This window comes from Akebia trifoliata, chromosome 8 (genome assembly GCF_017979445.1).
Source record: "Akebia trifoliata isolate Shusen 1 chromosome 8, ASM1797944v1, whole genome shotgun sequence".
NCBI lineage: Eukaryota > Viridiplantae > Streptophyta > Magnoliopsida > Ranunculales > Lardizabalaceae > Akebia > Akebia trifoliata.
This window is the reverse complement of record NC_141382.1, coordinates 3,124,250-3,148,499: the sequence shown is the minus strand read 5'-3', so window position 1 is coordinate 3,148,499 and position 24,250 is coordinate 3,124,250. Positions and strand designations below refer to the sequence as shown.

The window sequence follows — 24,250 nt, the reverse complement described above, 5'->3', positions numbered from 1 at the left end:
TACGTACGGACCAAAACCACGCCGACGTAGTTACGCCCCCACCACGCCAGCCATATTTTATTTTATTTTATTTTATTTGACAAATTAAAAAATATTTATCAATTTAAAAAAAGAGTTGCTATTAACACACCAACTTTTACTTACGTAAACAACTACTAAATGTTGGTGTGGCAATAGAATTTCTCTTTAAAAAAATAAAGAAAATTAGTGGAATATTAGGCAAGATAATTAAAAATAATGGAAACTAAAACGAAATTTCACACACACGAGAAAGTTTCCACAAGCCACATAAAAATAAATAAAAATAAAAATTAAAAAAGAGAAATTAAAAATAAGATAAAAAAGAGAGTTTTACAAGCACAACCAGGACACGTCAGCCACCGACGGCGTTTATAACCACCGCCAGCCGGCTATAATGACAGATCACAGATCCTTATCCAGTATTGAAATTACCAATCTAACCTTCTGATAGATCAAATCAACGGTCAAGATTGGATTGGATTGGATCAGATCAGATCAGATCTTGTCGAGCTTCTCAGCTATAACGACTGGATTAGCCTTGGCGATCGCTTCTCTCCCAACCGCCTTAAAATCATACTCGCATCCATGCTTTTCTGGGTACCGATGAGACGCGCAGAAAGTGATTCCGCAACGGCACCGGAATCCGGTAAGTCCGACACGTTTCCGACAAGTAGAGCACCGATTCGGCTGGGATGATGCTGGTGGAGGGAGATCAGACGGAGATGAGTCTCCGATAAGAGTTGCCGGAGTCCGGTTATCTTCGGCAGATCCGGGGAGAGTTATGGCGGGAGGAGATAGAGGAGTGATGGATGGTGAAGGTAAGGGTGAGGAAGATGAGGGGGCAGAGAGAGATTTCTCGACTGCGTATTTTGCAGAGGAAGCTTGTTCTTCTTTGAGACAGTGATCTCTGTAACATTTGGAGCAAAGATTTAGGGTTGCAGGACTTCCGAAGAATCCACAGTTGTTGGCGCAAAGACGATGGCCTTCAGGAGGAGCTTGGCATCTCTGTTCTTCCGCCATTTTCTTGATTGATCTTCTTCAATTCTTCCTTCGCGGTTGATCTATAATAATAAAGAAAATCTGCACACACAAAAAAATGATTAAAAATGATTTTTTTCTTTAAATTGGAGGTTTTGTTTAAGAAAATCAGTTATTTTAAAGAAAAAAAAAATGAATATCTAAGATATTAATAGAACAGAAACATAAAAAAGAAAAAAAACATTATTTGAAGATCGAGATTGGAACATGAAGAAACCAGAAGATTCAAAGATTTGCACCTGAGATCTCGAGGAATCCTTTAATATTAGGGTTAGTAAAAAAATTACAAAGAAAAAATAAAAATTATGGAAAACTGGTTCGGAGAACACATCTACCTATCACGAGATCGGATTTAAAATCAAATAAAAACAATCACAAATTTCTTGGTTTCTAAAACATCGACCAAACGAAGAAAATCTGGAAGAATAGACAATAAACTCAAACAATATCAGATCGAAGAAGAGATTTTACCTTTTTAAAAGCTTTGAAAATCTCACCGATTCGAACGACGAAACGAAATGGAAGAAAAAAAAAAAACTCGGTTCTGTTGTTCTTGGTTTCTCTGTTCCTTGTATATATTTTCTACAACCAATCTAATAAAATAAAAATAAAAAGTTAAAAAATAATAATTTAGAGAGAAAGAAAAAAAGGAAATTTGATGAGGCGGACAAGCTTAGGGAGGCGAACCTCTCAAGTCCCTATCTTTTCCTCTAAGCAAAACCACCGATTTCCCTACCAATAACACAACGAGCGGTTTTTTAATTCTTGGTTTCCACTAGATTCCATCTTCTCGCGAAAGTTTAAAACATCCACCTTTTTCTAAATTACCCTTATTTTTCGAATTATTTTCAACTCCACCATCTATCCTTTGGAGCGTTGTTAATTAAAGCTAAAAAGAAAATCACGGATCATGTTAACATGTGCCCTAAGGGCACACGTTGAGATGCATTAAATACACCGTACAACAAATTTTACTACCTCAAATAACTTTTTTTACCAAAATACCCCCAAATGCTTATTTTCAATGTGTATTTAATGCATCTTAGGGCACACGTTAACAAAACTTATAAAACACGACGGTATTCTTTTTAATGTTTATCGTTGATGTCATATGGTTGGGATTTAATTTTCCTCTACATAATAATTTTAACTTCATTCTTTTTTGAATTATGATGATCAGATGCTCTTTTTTGTACGATTTTTGACCTAGTAATTTAGGGAATCATAAATCTTTGTCCTTGTATATCCCAATGCAAAGGATTTATGATCTTGTGAAGGGAGTGTTCAAAAAGAGCGTTGGAGTATCACTTGTTCTTCCTTTTTCTCTTATCCTCTCTCGTCCTTTTTCAGTAAAACTATTTCATTTTTATTGTCTTTTCTCTTCTACTATTTTCTAATAATACCCCTTCAACTTTATTTTCTTTCTTTTTCTGTCATTCTTTAATTATACTCCTACCACATTATTGTCTTTTTCTTTTTTTACCTCCTTAATCCTAAAGAGGATCATCATGTTGTAAGCACATCAAACTCTAGTATATATATAATAAAACACAACGGCTCGTTTTCTAATATTTATGTTTTACATACGCAAGGGTTGGAATTTAATTTCCCCATGAATCTTGAGAAATAGTTTTATTGTTTATTTTCTCTTCTCTCTTTCAATAAAACTAATGATAAAACGACACGATGACACATACGTGATTTGTATGTGACTAACGTGGCAAGGGTGTTCACAAAATCGTAGATCTTTGCATTTTATATCTCGAAGAAAAAGATTTATGGATCTTTACTTTTGCCACCTTAGTTGTGTACAGATCACGTGTGTTTATCACAATTATTTCAATAATACATTTTTAACTCTATTGTCTTTTTTCTTTTACCCAATTTTCAATAATACCCCTTCAATCTATTTTTTTTCTAACCTCTTTCCAATAATAAGCCTCCACTTTTATCACCTTACCTTTACAACTTTGTCGTTTTTCCTCTTTTAACCTAATAACCCTAAAGAGGATGACCATGTCATGGGAACGAGCAAAGTCTAGTACATACATATAATAAAATACAAAGGTTATCATCCCATTGTTTATCCCTTACATAAGTAAGTGTTGAGATTTAATCCCATCACGAATATCGATAAATAATTTCAATTTTATTCACTTTTCTTTGCACCATTCTCAGGAATATCTCTTCCAATTTTTTGCATTTACCTTCCTACCCCATTTTAAAAATACCCCTACAAGTTTATTATCTTTCTTTTTTTTCTATTTTTCAATAAAACCCTTCTAACTTTATTTTTTTTACTCTTCTAACATCGTCGTTTCACCCTTCTATCCCTTCCCCAATAATACCCTTACAACTTTGTTTTTTCTTGTTTTACTCCATTCACCCTAAAGAGGATAATCGTGAGTTTGTGACATAGGCATGGATAAACTCTAGTATTATTATAGAGTTTAAATGGTTGTAATAATGTAGGAATTATTTTGGGTAAATTACCACTTCGTGAGCTGAATATAAAAAAAAATGATTTATGTTCACTGTTCATTTTAATTCCCAAACACATGAAAATCCAAATCATATGTTTTGCAATGTAACGATCTCACTGGTTTAAGGTAGTGCGGTCGATACGAATCGACAAAATTGTCACTTTTACGACTATTGAGATTATCATTTTGAAAAAAAAATTTGTGATCTTGTTACTATCACTTTGAAAAACCTACAAGCTCGTTCTTCATGTTATGAGAATTAAAATGAACAAGTTGTTGAAATGGGAATTTCATCAAAAGGTGATCACGTTTTGGATTTATTTCAAATCCTTACTCTTTTATAAATATTTTAGATACCTCCTTGGAAACACCACATGTGTTGGTGAAAGGAGTGTTTCTTCAAAATTTTGAAATGGTCTAGTTGCTTCAAAGTTTTTTCCTCTTCCTAATGGTTATCCTAACATAAGTTGGGGTTGAGATTTAATTTGACCATGAATCTCGATGAATAATTTCAATTTCATTCCCTATTTTATAATTTAGTTCTAAAAATACCATTTTGTCCTTTCTACCCCTTCTTCAATAATATTCCTCCAAATTTATATTGTAAATGTCAACCAGCTTAGTTGGTAAAGTCTTTAGGTGATGATACTAGTAACTTGAGTTTAAATCTTATCAGTATTGAAAAAAAAATATCCCTCCAATTTTATTGTCTTTACCATTCTACCCATTTTTCAATATAATTTTATTATCTTTACTCTATTACCCCCCATTAAGTGTGGGTTGTTGAATTCCAACCCATCAACCCAATACCAACAAATAGATAAAGGACTTGACCTAGAATACGTCCAATGGTATGTCCTACATTAACAAATGAGAGTCACACCACCTCCGATTCTTATTTGACCCTTTCTATGGTCATCAAATGATATTTCATTTTTGAATAGTGATAGTTTGACTTACCCATGTGGCATACTTAACCATACCCAAGACGTGATCTATTCGGAATCATAGATTTGCTCTCCTCGGGATACATAATTGCATTCCCTCATTAAAAAAGTGCAGTTCTGTATCTCAAGGAGAGCAGATATTCTCTTCCGAACAGGTCAATCAAAGGATTCGATTGAGTATGCCATGTGGGTAAGTCAAATTATCACGACTCTTTATTTTTAAAATTTTCAAAAGCGCTTCTAGGCTTATTGTCATCTCTGCCGCTCGTTTGACACGCCGTGTACAACGACAATAACTAAATGACTGGTCATTTTGACCGATAAAAGAATGTATTAATTGAATCCAACGGTTTAAATTTGAGAAAACTTCAACGGTTGACGTGTTAGTCAACTTTTGCTGCTTGAAAATGAATTATTTGCATGAAAGCGCCATTGCCGACCAGGACTGGCAATTCTGTAATTAGGCTAAAAACTAAGGACATTTGTAAAACATTACCCTCCAACCAACGCATAAAATAATAAAAATGAAGAATTCTTTAATGATCCTTCGGTCTTTCAAAATTCAACATCGTTAAACCTGAAAATAACACGTGGCACAATCTTTTAGGCCCACAGACTTGCGAATATCTGGCCCTACCTTATTTAACCTACACAATAAAAGTCAAGCTGATCCACGGTCTAAGAATTCTTTAATGATCCTTCGGTTCTTCAAAATTCAACATCGTTAAACCTGAAAATGACACGTGGTACAATCTTTAGGTCCACAGACTCACAAATATCTGGCCCTACCTTGTTTAACGTACGCAATAAAAGTCAAACTAATCCACGGTCGAAATGAACCACATCTGCGATATTTGATGTGTTGAGCAATAATTAAGTGGGCCCGTGATTTCATGCTTCACGTCATTATTACGTAATCCAGACTCTATACCAGGTAAGTTCCACGTGGCATAGAATTCCCCACGGATTTGAGACTCTTGTTCCTGCTAAATTAATTTATTTTAAGAGTAAATTATGTATTTATTTGGATTAGTTTTTTAAAATTTAAAAGAAGAAGAAATGTGACAGCTTCTCGAAGACCTGAGGCGGTGGTCGACACGTCAGCAATGTTGGAAATTTGGCCTTATTAGTTATTCCTACGTACACAATTGAGGATGTTTACATAAAACGATAAATTTGATTGGTGATTTCTAATCAATAGATATGATAATGTTTTAATTATTAATCATAAATGTGATATATTAATTATGGATATCATCGTAGATATATTATTTTTTTATAATTTTTATACATTAATGTTATTTTAAATATTTAGATAATCATCTATCTTCTCTCCTTGAAAAAAAAATTTATTTTTCTTTTCTTATAAAAAAATTAATTTTTATTTTTATTAAAATATAAAAAAGAAAATTAATTTAGACCTCCACTCCATATTATTTAACTTCTTGCAGTTATATTAAAAAAAGAAAAAAAAAAAAACCTCCCTTATAGTTTTGATAACTCTAAGGAATCTTACTTTATGAAGTTTGTTACCCACTAAACCTTGGAGTGAGATTCCACATCTTGAAGTTCAAGTTGATGGTGATCCTAACTGCAATAAGTTATCGCATTCAAAAACATTATCTGATGCCATAGGATTATCAAGGACAAAGTTTAAGGTACTTTGAAAAAATAGAAAAGAAGAAGAAGTTAATTTTCACTGTTGAATTTTTATTTTAAATATGGGAGTTCGATATCCGTCAATTTTCAACACCTTCGATCAAGTTCAAAAAGTTTTTATTTTTTATTTTTTATAATTTGAATTTGAATATAGGTTTAATTGCGAAGCCTAGAAAGTTGTGGTGCTGGATTTTCAATTTGATAATCCATATGGGCCCAACAACCCGTAATAAGATTTGAACTCTTAGTCAGTCATGTTGGTCTGATTCAAAAAGTCTAAAGTCAAGTCTGTTTTGTAACAAACTTGATAAAAGCAAGGGACTAAAATTTCATTAGGTAGGTCAATCTGATAAATCTCTTTGTTTTTTTTTTATTTTTTATGAATATATTAGAGCATTTTATTGATTTATTTTATAGTATAACTAGAGTTTGCCTGAACATCCCTTTTGGGGGTTAAGGGAGTAAAAGATGAAATATGATAAGATTTAATGAGTATTATTAAAAAAAATCTTTGTGATAAAAAAAGGTCAAAAAAAATGGGGAGGGGATAGTAGTTAGAGGGGGTATCATTTAAAAGAAAGAAGAAACTAGGGAAGGTGAGAGAAAAGACAATAAAATTGAAGGGGTGAAGAGGGAAGATAATAATACTTGCCTAGAGAAACTCATATTAAGAAAATTTTAATTTTTTTGAGATTAATCCAAGGTGTTACACTGGACAACTACCAAATTCTCAAAACTTGGAATTAAAATAAAACAACGAAAAAATATATTTTTTAAAATTTATTTATTTAATTAGTTTTGTGATTGTAAGATCATGTTTTCAGATGCCCAAATGTGAGCTTGCGACCATAAGTAAACTTTGAAAGCTTACTAATTTAGTCATATTATATTAACTCACTAAATAAAAATAAAATATTTTTAATATAATATTTTTACACAAACGTCCCAACTCTCCATTCTTAAGTTTTACGACTTATGAAATATCTCAATGTTTAGTCAATATTTAAAATACCTCCATATTTTCAAAGTAATGACACCCCTTTAACTCTTATAGACCAATGAAAAACTGTTTTTAATTAATATTATATTTTTTCCATGCCACTTTCTCTGAAATATAACAACCCAAGTGGCCGGATCAGTCTCCCTCTTATAAACCAATGAAAAAATGACTTTAATATATATTCTTAGAGTTGGCATGAAAAAGTAATCAACTATCTTTGATTTTTCTATTATTTTTAGTTTATTGAACATAAACTTAATTTGGAAAAACTTCACCATAAGTAATATAATTGAATTTTCATGTAAGAAAAAAATGACGCTTATTTAAAAATCAATATGTGTTGCACGTGCATAAAAACTAGTATTAATTAATGTGGGTTTGCGACATTAAAGATATAAAAAACAAAGGGCACCAAGGTCCTCATTCGGTTCATGCAGATTACCATTCTCTATAGTTTGCTGTTTGGACTAGATTTAGAAAAAAAAAAATAACATCAATCAAAGGCTTTGAAAATAAACGACCACTAAATTCCCACTTTGTCTAAATGCAACAATGAAAATGTCTTTTCTTTATCTTTTGAATTCTTAAAATTTTGTGTTGTAAGGATTCAAACGGTTCTAAAAAACTCACATATATTTTTAGAATCCCAATTCATGGATCTCTCAGTTTGAGAAATAAAATGATCGGACTATTGCTTTTGACTTTTTTTCATTTTTGATAAATGTTAGGTTCACGTGGTACTCTTATCATCTTCTTAGTTGTCACATAGACATGAAGCCTATATGGATAGGTGGTCCTTCCCTTACATATGGTCTTCTTTGATACACTAAGAAAAATGCCCTTGCTCAAACATACCAATTTTTATATTCGTAATATTTAATCTCCAAAAGTGTGTACACATAACAATTATATTCCCTTAAGAATGTTGATTTTGTAACTCAACCTAGTAAGGTAAGTCAAAAACTCACTAACGTGGTAGGTGCAATAATCGTAGATTTTTTCCCTCAGGATACATAATTGTACATGTTTTTATGGGATGTGCAGTTGAGTATCCGGAGGGAAAAATTTATGATTCTTATAGGGTACATGTCAGTTGAATTTTTAAGTTACCCTGTCAAGTTGAGTTACAAAATCATCACACTTCCCTTAAACCTTCACACCTCAAGAACAAGAGACGATTTATTACCAAGTTGAAGAAAATGAAACATTTGTAGAAAAAACCAAGAGTTTTTTCACAAGAGGTTGAAGACAATAGACGGAAAATGTCTGATAGTGTAGGGTGTAGAGGTTATAATAGGTGAACGAGTTAGCGAAGAGGCTTAGGCCAATCGATAAGAGAGCGCCAGTGTGTAGCTTTCATTCTTCTACGTTACACAAAGGTTACAAAGTCACTTAGCCCAATGTCAAGAGAGTAAAAGGTTTCAAAAAATACTCTAAAAATTTAAGATATTGAAGGAAGGGTGATATTTTCGGGATAGGTAAAAATGATGGATTTCTAGAAGAAAAAAAATAGATAAGGATTTTTGACAATAAGTTGAAGACAATGTGCAGTGAAAAAAACACTCTAAAGGTTAAAGAGGTCAAAGACTACTAGGGGCGGAGCCAGGTTATTGTTCTCGTGGGGGCAAATTACAAATAGAAAAATTTTCTGATTTTCTCTGGGGCAAAGCAGTAGTATGTTAAAAATTTTTGTGGGGGCAAATTACAAATAGAAAATTTTTCAAAACTTTTGTGGGGGCAAAGTAGTAGAATGGTAATTTTTTTTTTAAAAAATTATTAGAACCTCCCTACTGATTTTAGAAATTCTTGTGGGAGCAATTGCCCCCACTGCCCCTACTGTAAATCCGCCCCTGAAGACTACAATTTTTTGAAGAAAAATAAAGGGAATTTTGCTAATGGTCATAGCAAAGCAGTTTGATCATTTTATGCCAACTATTAAGAAAGAAATTGATCTCAATTTTTTACCAAAACCCATAAGGTTATATTTAAATATATTTTATCACTATATAATTGCAAAATAAATCTATTCTAAACTCACTATTTCTTGAACTTTCTATTTTTTATTTTCAATGTGAGATTAAAATTGTAGCACACTAGTAAAGAAAACTTTGGAAATTGTAACATATAGGTGTATGACTTTGGATACCAATTTCTTATTTCACCGATAGTTCTTACTATTATCTTATTATATTAAATATACAAAATAACAAAAACTATAATATTTGTGATTAAAATTAATAAAAAGGGAGAAACATCAAAACAGTTATATATTAGGCAAAAATTACTAACCAACAATATTTCTTAGATACTTGTCAAAAGAATCACGTCACGTTGTTGTTGTTGTTTTGATTATTATTATTATTTTTTAATTGAGGAATCTGAACTTTTTAGAGCACCTAATTAATCCTTAGAGCACGTGCAATCCTCCCCCTCGCATGCACTAGATAATATTTGAGATAAATCCTTGAGATTGACCTCTAAGGTGGGATTCGAACTCTAACCTTCACACATACTGGATAATGTTCGAGGTAAATCCCCGAGGCTTGCCCTTAAGGTGAGATTCAACTTGAAGAAATATGCTTTTTGAGACTTGGTCTTGGCCATCTCACTAACCCTCGGGGGTTAGTCATATCACATCTTATTATTATTATATTTATATTTGGATTTTATCTTTTAGCGAGAAACTCTATTAAAAATCATTTCTTTTCTCCAAAATTATGGGAAAGCCATAACTATATATTAAGAATTTATTATAGTTTGAAATTAAGGATATAAATATAATTTCAATAAAATGGATATCTTTTGGCAAAAATTTAATTTGTTTTCAAGAATAAAAAAAAAAAAATGGTTTCAAGGTAAATTCAATTTAATAATTATACATCAAATATCCATTGTGGTAAAAATAAATAAACACCAAAACGGATATTTTGATAAAGATTTCAAAATAGATCCTAGGCCAGTAATTTTGGCAAAATATTTGGTTAAAAAACCCATTTAACCCTTTTGGGATATTTCACGGCAGATGCTGCCTTAGCTGGACACTACTCCAAGATACAAATTAAAAGCTCCTCTTCTGTCTCTCTCATTTAGGACACTTGTCGACTAGAGATACGGTCCCTACATTTGTTTCATATTGACACGAGTCTTACTATAACCCGTCGTTGCCAATTTTGAACAAAACTCTGTTTCTATGAAAATTAAAAGAATCTCATAAACGTGATTGATGGAAATCTCTACTCACACTCCTCGTCACCATCACCTCTTAATACAAGCAATTTTAGAAAAACACATGTAATATCACAATGACTAATGATAACCTGACTTGAAAATTTTCACTCCATCTATACTCGATCCATGTGATAAGTACACAGAATCCTAGATCTTTTTTATGTATATCTCGAAAAAAAGATCTATAATTCTGTGCACTTGTCACATTGATTGAGTGAAAATTTTCAAGTTAGAATATCACGATTCTATCTCAATTATATTCATTTTCAAAATTAATCTCTTCTTATTAAATCAGAAGTTCAGAGACGAAATTAAGATTTAACAACTTTTCAGTGTGGGTGCAACTTGTTTTGATTTATGACCAAATTGAATTTGATTTCACTAAATAAGAACTAAAATAAATCGAGTTATACATAAAACCAAACTAAGGTCGATTGGATTGTCAGTGTCCTATAAAATTATTTGGAAGCAATATATTTTTAATGAAAATAAATAAATAATTAATAAACATGTCCTTGAGGATTTAACTCATTAAAAGGCTAAGAGTGTCCGTTTACACACCTAATGGGGCTATAATAGTATAATAAATTAAAGAGAAAATTATTAAAATTATTATTATTTTGTCAAAATTATTGAATCTGTTATATTTTTAAATATTACATAAATGGTCATGTACTCGACTTCGTAACTATATTTTGTTTAGGAAAACAATTATCTAACTTTAGATTGTGAATGATTTGATGAATGTACCTTTATGCCCTTAAGTTGAATGTGGATTCAATGGAATGCCAAAAAAAAAAAGTAGCAAATGTCATCCCACGATACAAAACCAATTTGATAAAATAAATAATTATAAAAGATATATGACTATTTTCATAAATAAAATTAATAGTTCAATAATTTTTTTTTCAAAAATATTTGACCATTTTTGTATGAAGTGTAGAATGATTTTTTTTTTTTGGATCAATCATAACTTTCGACTAAAAACAGGGCATAACTTTCTTTGAAGAGTAGTCGACAATTCTACTATTGTCGTTGGGCATTGGTGTGGTGCGTATGAAATAGACTTCCTTGCTTAAGTTAGAATTTCAATAAACTCAATCCTTTAAATTAACAATTTTCTAACTATTTATAGAATGTATAGAATTTACTTTTATTTTAAACTTTGATTTGACAATTTTCATTGTTCCATGATCACAAGGATTCACTATTATCCATTCCATGGATTTGGAATGAATTTTCACAAGGGGAGGGGCTAGTAAGGAGACATTGGGGGCAATTGTCCCCACTCAACTTTTTTAGATACCCTTAAATTTATGGTTAAATTTGATATACCCCTACATTTAGAATTACTAACAAGCCCCGTTCGACCCTCTTATCCCCACTCCCTCATCTTCCTCCAATTTTTGCCCCTTCCTTCTCCTCCTCCAATTAACTATAAGTTTGCCCTCCATTAAAAGAAAATCTTGGCTTCGCCCTTGATTTTCATTGTTATCTATTCCTTCGAATGACCATGATGGTTACTTCTCCAGGGATATCAGAGTTGTTGCAAACATTCGCGTATGCTCTCGATAGAAAAAAAGAAAAAAAAAATATTAATTCAAAACTATGTGTGATGGTCAAGAAAAAAATGTATGAGAGTGAATTATTAATTACAATCAAAAGTTAGGTACCCGTAGATAATTCCCCAACCACACTTCTCGCTCTTTCCATTATGTATATAGGGTTGGGTCTCGTAGACAACATTATAGACAACATATTTTTCCTATATAGGCAAAATTTTTTGGATTAGGCTGATTTATTCTTAAAAAAAACTCTTAATTTTCTCTCTCAAAATCCATCGTCTTCAAAAATTAAAATTTCATTTGTTCTCTTCTCATCGATTTAAAATGTAAAATAATATTGAAAAATTATTAATTAATTAAATTGTGTGAGGAAGAATACCCATTCTTGTTTTTTTTTTTTTTTTTTAATTTTATTTATTTAAAAGTTGAATAATACATAGATATTTTGATCATTTCTAGTTACCCATTAATACGAAAATGGAGGGGATATCTCAAATATGCATCAAAACGGATGTGTCTATATTACCCAAAATTAAATCAATCACATGAAACACAAGAAGGTCTGTTTTCAACTAGAGTTGAGATGTATATCGGAGATCATCCCAAGGACCCTTAGTAAGGGTGAAATCCTTACTAACTTAGTAAGGCTAGGGAGACCCTTTTTATAACGGGCTTTGGCCATGGAACATTAGAAAGTCACAATCATAGTGGCTTTGGTGCCAAGCAGAGAGCCAATCTTTATAAGTTTCGGTGGACCTAAAATATTATACCAATTGATTTCAAAAAAGATCGTGGGAGTAGAATTGTAATTCAACTCCGGAGGTTACAAGATTTAAACCCATGTTGCAGTGCAGAGTAGATTAGGCTCACTGGATTTTGGACCAAAGGCAGAGTAAAATCTTGGCGGGAGCCATGAAGTGTCTCTCTCCCAACACCATCACCACCACCACCACCATCACCACCAAGAACACCAACATAATTACTATTCTGCCACTCAAAACCCAACTCCAAGTTTCCATTCTCTGCTTCCCCATAAAACTCAAATTACCCAACTCCAACAACCCAAATGCCTTCAGAATCTGCTCTTCTTGGAACCCTAATCTCTCCTCTATCTCCTCCTCTTCTTCAACAACAACAACAACAACTTCAGATTTCCTTTCTTCATCAAATTCTTCTACTAGTAAACAACGTCACTGGATAGTGGTCATGGAGAAACCTATAGAAATTCTTCGCTCTAAATCCGATATTATCGATTATTATGTCAAAACCCTAGCTAGGGTTTTAGGAAGGTAAGTTTGATAACCCCATCTTTGTATTTTTGGGTTCATCGATCAGAATTTGATATCTTTTGTTATTGCTTTTGTGGGTTTATAGTGAGAAGGAAGCTCAGATGTGTATTTATGATGCTTCCTGCAATACCCATTTCGGGTTTTGCGTCGACATTGACGAAGAGACTTCTCGCCAGCTTGCTCGTAAGTTCTTTGTTTCCCCTTTTAGTTACTTGTTATTATCTCATTAAAAACAGGGTTTTTGAGGTGGAAACGCCCAACATTTGGCGTGTTTGATCCCAACATTTGGCTTGTTATTATCTCATTAAAAACATGGTTTTTGAGGTGGAAACACCCAACATTTGGTGTGTTTGATCCCATTTTACCACAAAAAGAAAATTTTTTAACAACAATTTGAGAGCTACATGAGGATATATTGCAAATTGCATTCTGTATTAGGATTAGGCTTTAATGTTAATGAGACTATCACAACGAGAAAACGCTTTTTTGTTTTTCTTATTTGATTTTTGAATGTTATGGGTTTGCCAGCTTGTTGGTGGATTTGGAGGGAAAAAAATTTGAATGCCGTTGATCTCCGGATTCCTTCAACAATCACATAGCTTTAGATTGATGTTCGTTCAATCAATCAATCACATCAAAACATCAAATGCATAAAGAGAACACAAGAGATTTGTTTACGGGGTTTATTGCAAATCCAATAACTTCATAGATATAAAAAAAATCCTAAAATCCAACCTAAATTGTCCATCTATTAATTAGGATACCTTACATAATAGATAAGATTAAATCTCAATCATGTCACATGGAATGATAGATGAGAGGCATTTTGGATTTTAGGACGCACACTTCTATTGTCTTCAGAAGTCATAATAACCAATGCCTTGAGATCTATATTGGTCCGTCATCCTTCGAGATACGTACCTACTGCACAGTCCAAAGTACTATTTTCCTCTCACATGAATTATCACGTTTTTGAAGGTCAAGAACATCTTCTTCATGAGATCATTATCTCGATCTCGGGATTTCTATTCTTTTGGTGTAAAATCTTCAAGGAATTTTTTGGGTGTTTTTTTCGAGGATGTCTTGGATAGGTGGAGTTGGGTTTATAGAATTTCAATTAATTAGTGGGTCTGTTTGGTGCAGTTAGTTCTCTATTGTCGTGGGTTGGTCATCTCAACCTCTGTTATTTATTTATTAATGATATTTTACTTATCAAAAAGAAAAAAAGAAAAAAGAAAAAAGAAAAAAGAAAAATGAAAAAAAGAGATAGGTGCTTCAAATTTTATGCTTAAAGAAGACCTGATATTGCTGTAATAAACATAAAAAAATCTTCTGTGATCTTTCATTGTAGGTTTACCGGAGGTTTTATCTGTTAAGCCTGACCCAAATGTTGATTCTACGGAGAAGGACTATAGTTTGCCAAATGTTCAATTGGGTCGTCTATCGAATCTTAATGGTGGAAATTTTCGATTGTTTTCTGAGGGGACTTCGAAATACTGGCTTGTTCGAATGGAGAAACCGTCTGTTGAAGTCGTCACAAAGGCACAAATGGTGGACCATTATTCTAAAATACTAACAAAGGTTTTGGGGAAGTAAGTTTTGTTTTTGAACATCTCTGTTTATATATTTATTTCTCTTCTTTTCTTTCTTCACCCTGAAAGTCGGTGAGCAATTTTTTGCAGTGAGAAGGATGCACAGATGTGTATATATCACATTTCCTGGCAAAACAATTTTGGGTTTTGTTGTGAACTTGACGAGGAAAGCGCAAGGGAATTGCTGGGTGAGTATCTGCGACAAATGCTGTATTTAATTTTTTGTGATATTTATGTTGAACAGTCTGAGGATAACAACTTTGGTGTGGTGCAGATGTACCTGGTGTTCTATCTGTTAAGCCTGATGAAAATTTTGGGTCGGTGAATAAGGATTATGCAGGTATGTTACTTTGTTGAGCTTCGAGGGATTTTATTCCACACCTCGATAGTTCTTCACAATTAATGATAACAGTTGCAATCGTTGAGGTAGTAATGTTGTTTTTCATTTTACCAATCTTTTTAATCAATTTTGAGAGTTTACTTTGCTGTTTATGAAATTAATGTATTTGGGCTCAATTTACTTTGCTCTCCCAATTAAAAAACTCATTCTCAAGTTCTAAGTAGATGACATAGGAGTGGTATGCCATTGAAATCACCAATAGTCTAACTACCGTTTAACAAAATCGGGTGATAAATATTTTAAATTTCTTTTACAAAGGGGTCTGAATATGTATATATAGGTAAGAAAATTGATGTCTTCTCAATCTCAATTCAAAAGCCATATACCTGATTGTGCCATTGATTCACCAAATTTATATCTTTTGGGAACTTTTGATTCACCAACTCTATCTTTCCCTAGTGAACCAACCTTATCTCGTGAAACACATCAGACCCCTTTTGTCAGAGACACATGCAGAAAACAGTTTGAGGGCATGCAACTATTGCGGTATCTCTAGCCTTTGTTGGTGTGGGTCGAATGGCGTACTAACGTTCACCTAACAAAAATTTGCCTCATTTTTCTGTTTAAGATTCCTACTTGATAAGGAAACGAGTCTCTTGATAATATATGAAGGTAGTGATTTTTTCTAGCTAGTGATTTGTAATTGATGATTTAAGGATTTAAAGGGATCTCTTCAAAAGACACCATTTCCAGTTTAATGCTTCCCGATGCATTTCATTTCCAACTTAAATTAAATGATTTCTAGGTGATGGAAAAGTTACCAATCTATCTTAATGGTTTATGTTCTTTCCAGGTGGCAATGTACATGATTCTTCAGATACGACTCAAACACCCAACATCAAAACAAAGAGGCTCTTTGTAACAGGTACATTACTTGCTAAATTGGTTTTCATCTCGAGAAATGTTCCACAACATAGGTATTTCGGTTTGTTACCTGGCATTTTATTGCCCTAGATGATGATAATGCATGCAAATATCACTATATCTTAAGTATATAAATTTCATGATCTGTACCTCCAGAGTCCATGTCTTATCTTGGTAAAATTTTATGAAGAGTAGAATATGATTTGGTCTACCTGAAAAGAATAGCTTATGAGTGCAGATCAAAGAAAAGGATGAAAAAGAGATGTTATATTGCACATCGATTGTTTTTTATAACACGTCAAACATTGAAATTAAATATGGCGTTGTGAGTGTAGATCTCCTCACAAAAAATCAGCCTATTCTAAAACTTCTAACCCCATCAAAAGTGGTTTACAAGACAGTCCATTCTTCAACTTGTAAATTGGGGTTGAAAGCTTCAGAATGGGCTGATTTTTTGTGAGGATGATCTCCTCACCATAGAGAGAATCCCCATTCCGAAATTTCTAACCCATATAGGACAAACACGTCATTTAGTTGGCTCTTGATCCTGATTCGTGTGTACATATATAATTTCAGTATTTGGTGTGGTATACAAAAGTTGGTGACAAAAAGATGAATAACCCTTTTAGGGCAGCGAAGAAAAGAGAGTAAGCTTATCAGCCCTTTCAATCTAGGGTTAAAAGGGTTATTCTTCTTTTTGTCACCAACTTTTGTATACCACACCAAATACTTGATTGAAAGTAATGCATCAAGTGTACTTTCCAAATCTCCTGAGAACTATAAAGCCATGCTTCTTATGGGTGGGCAGGTCTTTCATTCTACACATCAGAGAAAACCTTACGAGCAGCATTTGAAGGATTCGGTGAACTCGTGGAAGGTATTTTTGTTTATTGTCTCTTCCAGTAATTTGTACGAGTTTCATAAAAAACACTATTTTTTTTCTTACCCATGTCTCCATATCTACTTCTGTTCACAGTTAAGATTATTATGGACAAGATATCTAAAAGATCCAAGGGTTATGCGTTCATCGAATACACCACAGAGGAAGCTGCAGGTGCTGCTCTGAAAGAAATGAATGGAAAGGTAGATAAATTCCCTGCTTCGACACTGTTTTGTGAATAGAGAGATTCTAATATTCTATTGCCACATGAACTTTTGCTTATGCCACCCCAAGAGTGTACTGAATCTTTGGCGTTTTACATATAAATTGGGGTGGCGTTAGCAAAAGTTGGTGTGCCAATAGAATCTCTCTATATTTGAATAATGAGTTTCAACTCTCTTAGACCGATCCCCTGATTTTTCTTAACTATGCTTGCAGATCATTAATGGTTGGATGATAGTTGTCGATGTTGCCAAGATAAACCCACCAAGATACAGCAGAGGTCAACCAAGGCCAACTGTCTGATACTGTCTGTCGAGCTGCGATATTCGCCAAAGCTCTACTTGATGGAGAATGGGTGAATGTTAAGATTGCCTGGTCCGAGTGAGAGAATGTGTATTGAGCATTGTATTTCCATGTGTCGATACATTTGTTGTATTTTGATGGAGCCATCGTATACTCCTTGTCAAAAGAGTGGTTCCGCCTGGGCTTCGTTTGTTTCCAATCAGTCTATTGTGACAAATGGATGCCGAGGTAAGCACGGGGGGTGATGGTGGTGGGAAACTGTTTTGTTTTTGTTTTTTGTTGTTGCAAAAGCTTTATTGATTAATGGGGTTTAAATGAATATTTTGATTTACATAAATTGGCTTTCAATGGAAGTAGTGTTACGGAATGGGTTTGATATCTTGGAGGCATTGTTCAGGAAATATATTTGGGGGTCTGAGCGCACTTTAGGACCATGGTTTTAAAACTTGGTTTCACGTTTCGTCTTGTCCATGTCTGATACCGAGTTATCTCAGATGAATTTTCTTATATGTCTGAGATGGTTTGTCCAAAATTTTCAAAAATAAAACGTGAGGTATTAAATCTCATTTTAAAAATTGATATGTGTATTGATCTTGTTCATACCTGATGAGTTTTGAAATCATGTTTGGGACATAATGAGATGATCACGCAACACTCCCAAATAAAATAAATTATAAAAAAAAAAAGTTTTCAAAAGGTTATCTGAGCTGCTCTTGCTTGTGGTCTCATTTTTTTCTTACTTTTGTGAGATGTCAGAAGTCAAAGTACACCCATTAAATATGTCGACTCTGGAAAGTTGTTTTTCTTTTCTAAAGTGTTGTCTTATGTATTTTTTTTTTTTTTTAGAATTACTTAAAAAGATCCTAATTAAAGAATTTATTATTAAATAATCTCTAAGTTTTGTGTGATAGTTAGGGGTGTTAATGGATTGATTCCTAAGAAATTAAAACGATAACCATTATATTTAATTCGATTCCAATTCTTATCGGTTCTTGGTCTCATTCCAAAGTAAATGGAATCGAAGCCGTACAAAATCACGGGTACTCATCGATTCCAATTCTCAAGAATCTAATTGGAAAAAAGTATTTTAAATCATTGTAAAAAAAATTTCCTTCCATAAAATTAACATATTATCAACAAAATCATTATTTATTATATTAAAGATACAAATTATGATTTTTTTCAAACATAAAAATTTATCTTAGTTAAAAATAATAAATTTTCATAAGAGTAACTCATTTTAAATTTTAATTGGATAATTTATATGAAAAATAGAAGAATTTTATATAACATGTATTTATTTTAAAATAAAAAAATACCTTAAATCATCTATAGTATGTAAAGAAATGACAAAATAAATCAGTTCCAGGCACCCACAAGTTTCATTTTAGACTCTACTCTAATCAATTCCAATAAAAAGGATCCCAGAACCAAGATTTTTGATTCGATTAAATGGGTACCCATTGAAACCCCTAGTGGTAGTTTGATTGGACATTTTGTAAATTTTTTATTTCTTAATGGTCCTTTATTAAAAATATTAAGGGTATTTTCATTACAAAATCTAATTTTCAAAGTGTAACATGGGCCGTTAGAAAAAAGTCTCTCCAACAGGGTCTTTTAAGTAGTTATGCCTTTTTAAATTTTTAACCAGTAGGGGCCTAAAAGGAATCCTAAAAGGTTGAACCCAACACAACCCTAAGATCTGTATAATTGCAAAGAATTGCTCATAAGAACTCCATTTCATTGCAAAACACTGGATGTGGGAAAACTACATCCACGAGTGTTCGAGTGCACCTTCGAAAATGTCAAAATGGGAGTTGGGTTTGTAGCATAAGTTTTAAAACACATTCATCGAGTCACCCCAATTTGATTGGATTTCAAGGTGGCTTCGTCCCAAAACTCGATTGAAACCATTTTGTCAAGAAAACTTGTCAAACTGACGAGTCAAGTTGTCTGTCTTGTCACTCAACTGAGTTAGTTTGAAAATATTCTCAGACAGGTCAAAAGCTCAAACAATATAAACAATAAAAAATTGCGAAATTTACGAATTATCATGACAACACTCCTAAACTATTTTAGACAGAGAAGAAAACAGGTGAAAAATAGATATCTTGCCAAATTAATATCAAGGGAATTTATTAAATATCTTCAAAAAATAACTTATTAATCAATCAAGCTTTTTTTTTTTTTTACTTTGTACTATGGAATGAGTACTGTCCCGGTAAATAAGATGATTTCATCGAAATGTCTAGGTAACTCATTATACAAAATAAACATTTTAATTAATATTAAATATTAATTTAAAAAAAATAAATTTAATATTAAGTTATTTGAGTCAACTCACAAGAAATATGAGAGAGAGCCCAGTCTGAGTTTTAAATCTGTTTTTTATGAGAGAGTTAACATTAGATGGGTAAGTGATGCACTCAAGGAAGAAAATCATTTTCGGCACAAAATTGCATTTCAGGTAGAATACATATAGAAAATCATATTTTCCGCACCAAATCATTTTCCATGTACAATCATACAAGGAAAATGCTGAACTGACTTCATTGGGCAATTCGTTCAACACTGCACAGACGTGGCAGTACACAGAGAACTACATATATTTTTTTTTTACTTGTATCTCGAGGAAATAAATCTATGGTTCTCTGTGCACTGCCATTTCAGTGCAGTGTCCAATGAAGCCAGTGTAGAACGACTCTTAAAAATGGACGGAAACAAGCGTACAAAAGGAGTGTGAAACAAAAGAGTTACGACAGTTTCTTCATGAGCATGCATTTAAACTAAAGATAGTTATGCAAAGAAACACTGTTAAGGGGCAGGCCAAAAATCAGTTTGATCATTAAATTCTTGCCATTTGATTCGAGCAATTTTTTTTGTTGCTATGAATAGCTTGAAGACGAACCCATGATTAAAAAAAAAAAGTAATGATTAGGGTTTACCGGTCAAAACCGATTTCTGGTTTGTTAGTCCATCAAAGAGAGGGTTAACAATGATTCTCGGAGAAATGGAGCCGCCCAAGACATGGAATTGAGTAACTTGCTCAATTCTAGGCCATGGAAGTAACTTCTAAATTATTTTGTGACGCCAACTATATATGCATTCCATGCATCTTGTTGTTGGAAAGTCAAGACCTCTTCATACTTAACATCTCGTCCAACACCAAAACCTTCTGAATTTCTCACTTCCGTTGTGTCTGGCATTTGTCGGATCCAAAAATGGACAGATTGGAATCCAGCTTCTTCCAAGCAGTCCTTGATTTCAGGCAATGACCACCTGCACATATATATTATCAATCATCTTTTAATAATTCAGCTTCTGTAAAACTTTGATTAAGAGGTAAGAATTCTGATACGAATGAACTCAAGTTCCATGCCACACCATCACAACGCTATATTGATTTTCTTACATGGGAGCCGGGCTCTTTAAAAATATAAAGTTTAAAGATAAAGTATTTCTTAGTAAGGGTAGAGCCTAGAGAAGCATGACTTACAGTCTCCACTTGTACGAAAATGCATGGCGAAGCTTCCGTTGCTGCTTCTGGAGATTAAAATGGAGACTAATTCTTGTTGTGCGGTTTATAATATCAAACTCAGCTTGCTCCCAAATATACTGTAGTTGTAGATCAAAATGGTTACATGGGCTTCCAATGGAAATACAAATACAGAAATCACAGCTTCAAATTTATGGTCTCATGTAAATGAAACAAAGGAAACAAATTCAGTTCTTAATATAAATATTATAATATGGTGCTTATTTCTCAAGATGGGTGGACCTAAAGGGCGCAGCTCTCCAGAACGAATTCAAGACCTTGGATTATTTGAAGGATAAGTGCCAAGTACAAAAAGGATCATGTTGGTGCTTCAGCCAACTTGGTTCAAGCAATTACAGGCTTAAAGGTACAAGAAATCCATTTAGACATTTTTTGTTAAATAAATTACTAGTGGAGGGGCATGTGATGCTCAAGTGGCATCTCTTTAATTTGCTTTTATGAATTGGTGTTCAAGCAATAGAATTGTCCTTCTCAAGAAATGTAAAATGGGTAACTTAAAATTACTTTTTCTACCATAGTGGTAGTCATAATGGAACAAGTTATTAAGGTTATTATGCGAATTTTGAATTTAAAAAAAAAAATTTAAGATTTAGATTGAGTAGTTGACAATACAAATACTTGAAAAGATCTCAACAAGAATGGTCTAATGGATTCATTTTTACTACAACTGACAACTTATGGAGTAGAAGTTATGAACTTCTACAAATCCGAGGAAAGAGAGCTTTCCTTTATTTTTTATTTTTTATGGGTAAGCTGGACTAGAACCCCACAAACTCAAAGTTGCTTTGCAAAGTGTCAAACCAACTGAGCTATGGATCTAAAGCCCAAAAGAGAACTTTCTTTTAAAGATGCTAATTTAGCTCAAAAAGGGAGTGAAAGAATCCAAAGCACTACACTCCTCTCACTTATTCTCTATGTGAAAGCAATAAATGTAGGTAAACCTCTGTGACCACTTTAAATGTATGATGGATGGCAACATTTACATTGAGGTCAATCTGCTTCGATCTGATGCAAAAATCTCTCTCATTAATATGGTTAAATAGGATCTTACCGTGAAATTTGCAAATCTCCTCTGAAGCCGCAGTTTGTGCTCCGATGACATCCCTCCATATACATCCATAACGAATATTCCACCTGTTCTAGATAAGGTACAAAGAACATGCTTGAAATACAATACCAGATCTGCTCGCCTCTGGAGGCAACAACAGCTGTAATTAAATGCACACACAATGTCTCTTGCGGGCAACGGACAGTTCTTCTTCATTGGCTCATCATCAATGGAACCCACAAGACCCACTTCTGCAGCAGATTCTGGCGAACACTCTTCACAGTCATTCAGCGTCACATTTTTCATTTGATCTAGGATTTTTCCCTTGACTTGTCTTGCCTCCATAGGTTGCAAGACATTCCCATGAAAAAGGGATATTCTAGAATACCCATCAGCCCCAATCTTATTAACGTTATTCTCCAAGCACCATGTAAGTGCCTCAAGGTCCAAATCCACTCCTACTGCCGTTCTTCTGGAGTCACCACGGATCCATTCTGTACTGGAAACATTAAGGGAAAGGGTTACATTAAATCTCTCAAATCAACTTGCAACGACCACAAGAACGGTATACCGAGTAGCATACAAGTATAGATCAGTACAATTATTCCATTGGGTTGATTTATAGGATAAAGGGGAAGCCATTAAATGGCAGATTGCCAGACTGCATTTGCATATGGGTACCTTCATTTTGAGTCAGACTATGAAAATTTTGGAGATATTTGGGATACCTCCTTGGAGATACCACGAGCAATCCAAAGGAGAGGGTTCTACTGAAATTTTGAAGCAGGATGGGTACTTCAAAGTTTTTTCCCCTTCATTTTCACCTAATTAAATCTTAAATTAATATAAACAGAAGAACGTAGAGAGAATATAGACAATCCATTCATTCCATGCCAATTTAAATTGTAAAATCCATTAATTCCAAAAGAAGCATAAATCATAAATAAAGTTATTTATTACAATGCAGTGAATCGTGAACCTTCAATCGATTCCCAAAGTCTAGTGTGTAACCTGACTATGCCACTTTGGCAACTATGATTTTGAGAAAGAATATTTAAATTCTAAAATCCATTAATTCCAAAAGGGGCATAAATCATAAACAAAGTTATTTTTATTACATTGCAGTGAATCATGAAACTTCAATCGATAGTGGGTTTCCGAAGGTCTAGTGTGCAGCCCAAGTATGCCAATTTGGCAAATATGATTTTGGAATAACTGTTCTTTAACGAAGAATTCAAAAGTAAAGAATTTGTAAAAACAAGGCAGAGAACCTGTAATCTCCACCCTATATTAATTAATCAAGCTGACATAATAAGAATATGAACCCTTCAAGAAACCAAAGAACCGAAAATAAAATCCAAGTGAAAAAGATGAAAAACAACAACGTACCTGAGAAGAGCGGTGCCGCAGAAATCTTCTTGGAGATGAAGAGGAAGTCTTCCACCAATGTACATCAAGAAGAACTTCTGCAGATAGCTAATATCTCCTTTTGGCGACTAAAAAAAATCAAATTCATCCAAAATCAAAATTGATAAATTAATGCGAAATCTTTAACATAATAAGAAGAAATTTGATAAATTAAGTTAAATTAGTTGATTACTTGAACAGATTCTTGGTAGAGTAGGAACTTGGAAGGGAAATCGATCGAGTGATTTTCATCATTTGTTGCTTCTACTTCTACTTCTGATTCTGATTCTGATTCTGATTTCTGTTCTTCATGTTCTTGTTCTTGAGAAAGAGAAGAAGAAGAAGAGGGAAGAGTGAGGTTGATTTGTTGTTGTTCTTCTTCTGAAATGTAAAACCCTCTCTGTTGATGCCTTTGAGGATACCTCTGCTTCTTCCCGCTCTTTCCCATTTCTTCTTCTCAAATCTCAACTCACCTGCCCTAACTTCTACCATTTTTATAGACAACTTTCATTGGTCCCACCCATGGTTTTAAAAGAAAGCTTTCATTGGCACACCAACTTGTACTAAGAGCACCTCAAATGCCTAGTAACAAAACTTGTTTTGACATCTCGTCCCAACGAGATCGAGTTGTCTCGAATGAGTTTTCTGATACCTTTGAGATGCCTCGATCAACAATGAGAAAAATGAATATGGGATTTTAAATCTCTTCTGATACATTGATTCGTTTGTTTGTCTTGTCCATGCTTGA

At 33.3% G+C, this 24,250-nt stretch overlaps 2 protein-coding genes and 1 pseudogene across 4 annotated transcripts; 1 reads left to right on the top strand and 2 right to left on the bottom strand.

Moving 5' to 3' along the window:
* Positions 1-289: 289 nt before the first annotated feature.
* Positions 290-1,898, bottom strand: LOC147395472 (zinc finger A20 and AN1 domain-containing stress-associated protein 4 pseudogene; annotated as a pseudogene). Of its 2 annotated transcripts, XR_015180742.1 has the most exons (3): positions 1,747-1,895; positions 1,531-1,652; positions 290-1,101 (listed from the first exon to the last, which is right to left on the bottom strand). The product of XR_015180742.1 is annotated as a zinc finger A20 and AN1 domain-containing stress-associated protein 4 pseudogene, transcript variant X1 (transcript). The 2 variants fall into 2 exon arrangements; XR_015180743.1 differs by lacking the exon at positions 1,531-1,652 and having other exon boundaries at positions 1,747-1,898.
* A 10,858-nt stretch (positions 1,899-12,756) lies between these two features.
* On the top strand, positions 12,757-17,810 carry LOC147395471 (RNA-binding (RRM/RBD/RNP motifs) family protein). Its single transcript, XM_086451463.1, has 9 exons — positions 12,757-13,230; positions 13,316-13,413; positions 14,582-14,822; positions 14,913-15,010; positions 15,097-15,162; positions 16,016-16,087; positions 16,895-16,963; positions 17,063-17,169; positions 17,405-17,810. The coding sequence occupies exons 1-9, from the start codon at positions 12,854-12,856 to the stop codon at positions 17,489-17,491; spliced, it is 1,215 nt and encodes a 404-aa protein (XP_086307589.1). The 5' UTR covers positions 12,757-12,853; the 3' UTR covers positions 17,492-17,810.
* A 2,495-nt stretch (positions 17,811-20,305) lies between these two features.
* On the bottom strand, positions 20,306-23,985 carry LOC147395470 (S-adenosyl-L-methionine-dependent methyltransferases superfamily protein). Its single transcript, XM_086452460.1, has 5 exons — positions 23,696-23,985; positions 23,485-23,591; positions 22,099-22,594; positions 20,988-21,106; positions 20,306-20,770 (listed from the first exon to the last, which is right to left on the bottom strand). The coding sequence occupies exons 1-5, from the start codon at positions 23,948-23,950 to the stop codon at positions 20,569-20,571; spliced, it is 1,179 nt and encodes a 392-aa protein (XP_086308586.1). The 5' UTR covers positions 23,951-23,985; the 3' UTR covers positions 20,306-20,568.
* Between the last annotated feature and the right edge of the window lie 265 nt (positions 23,986-24,250).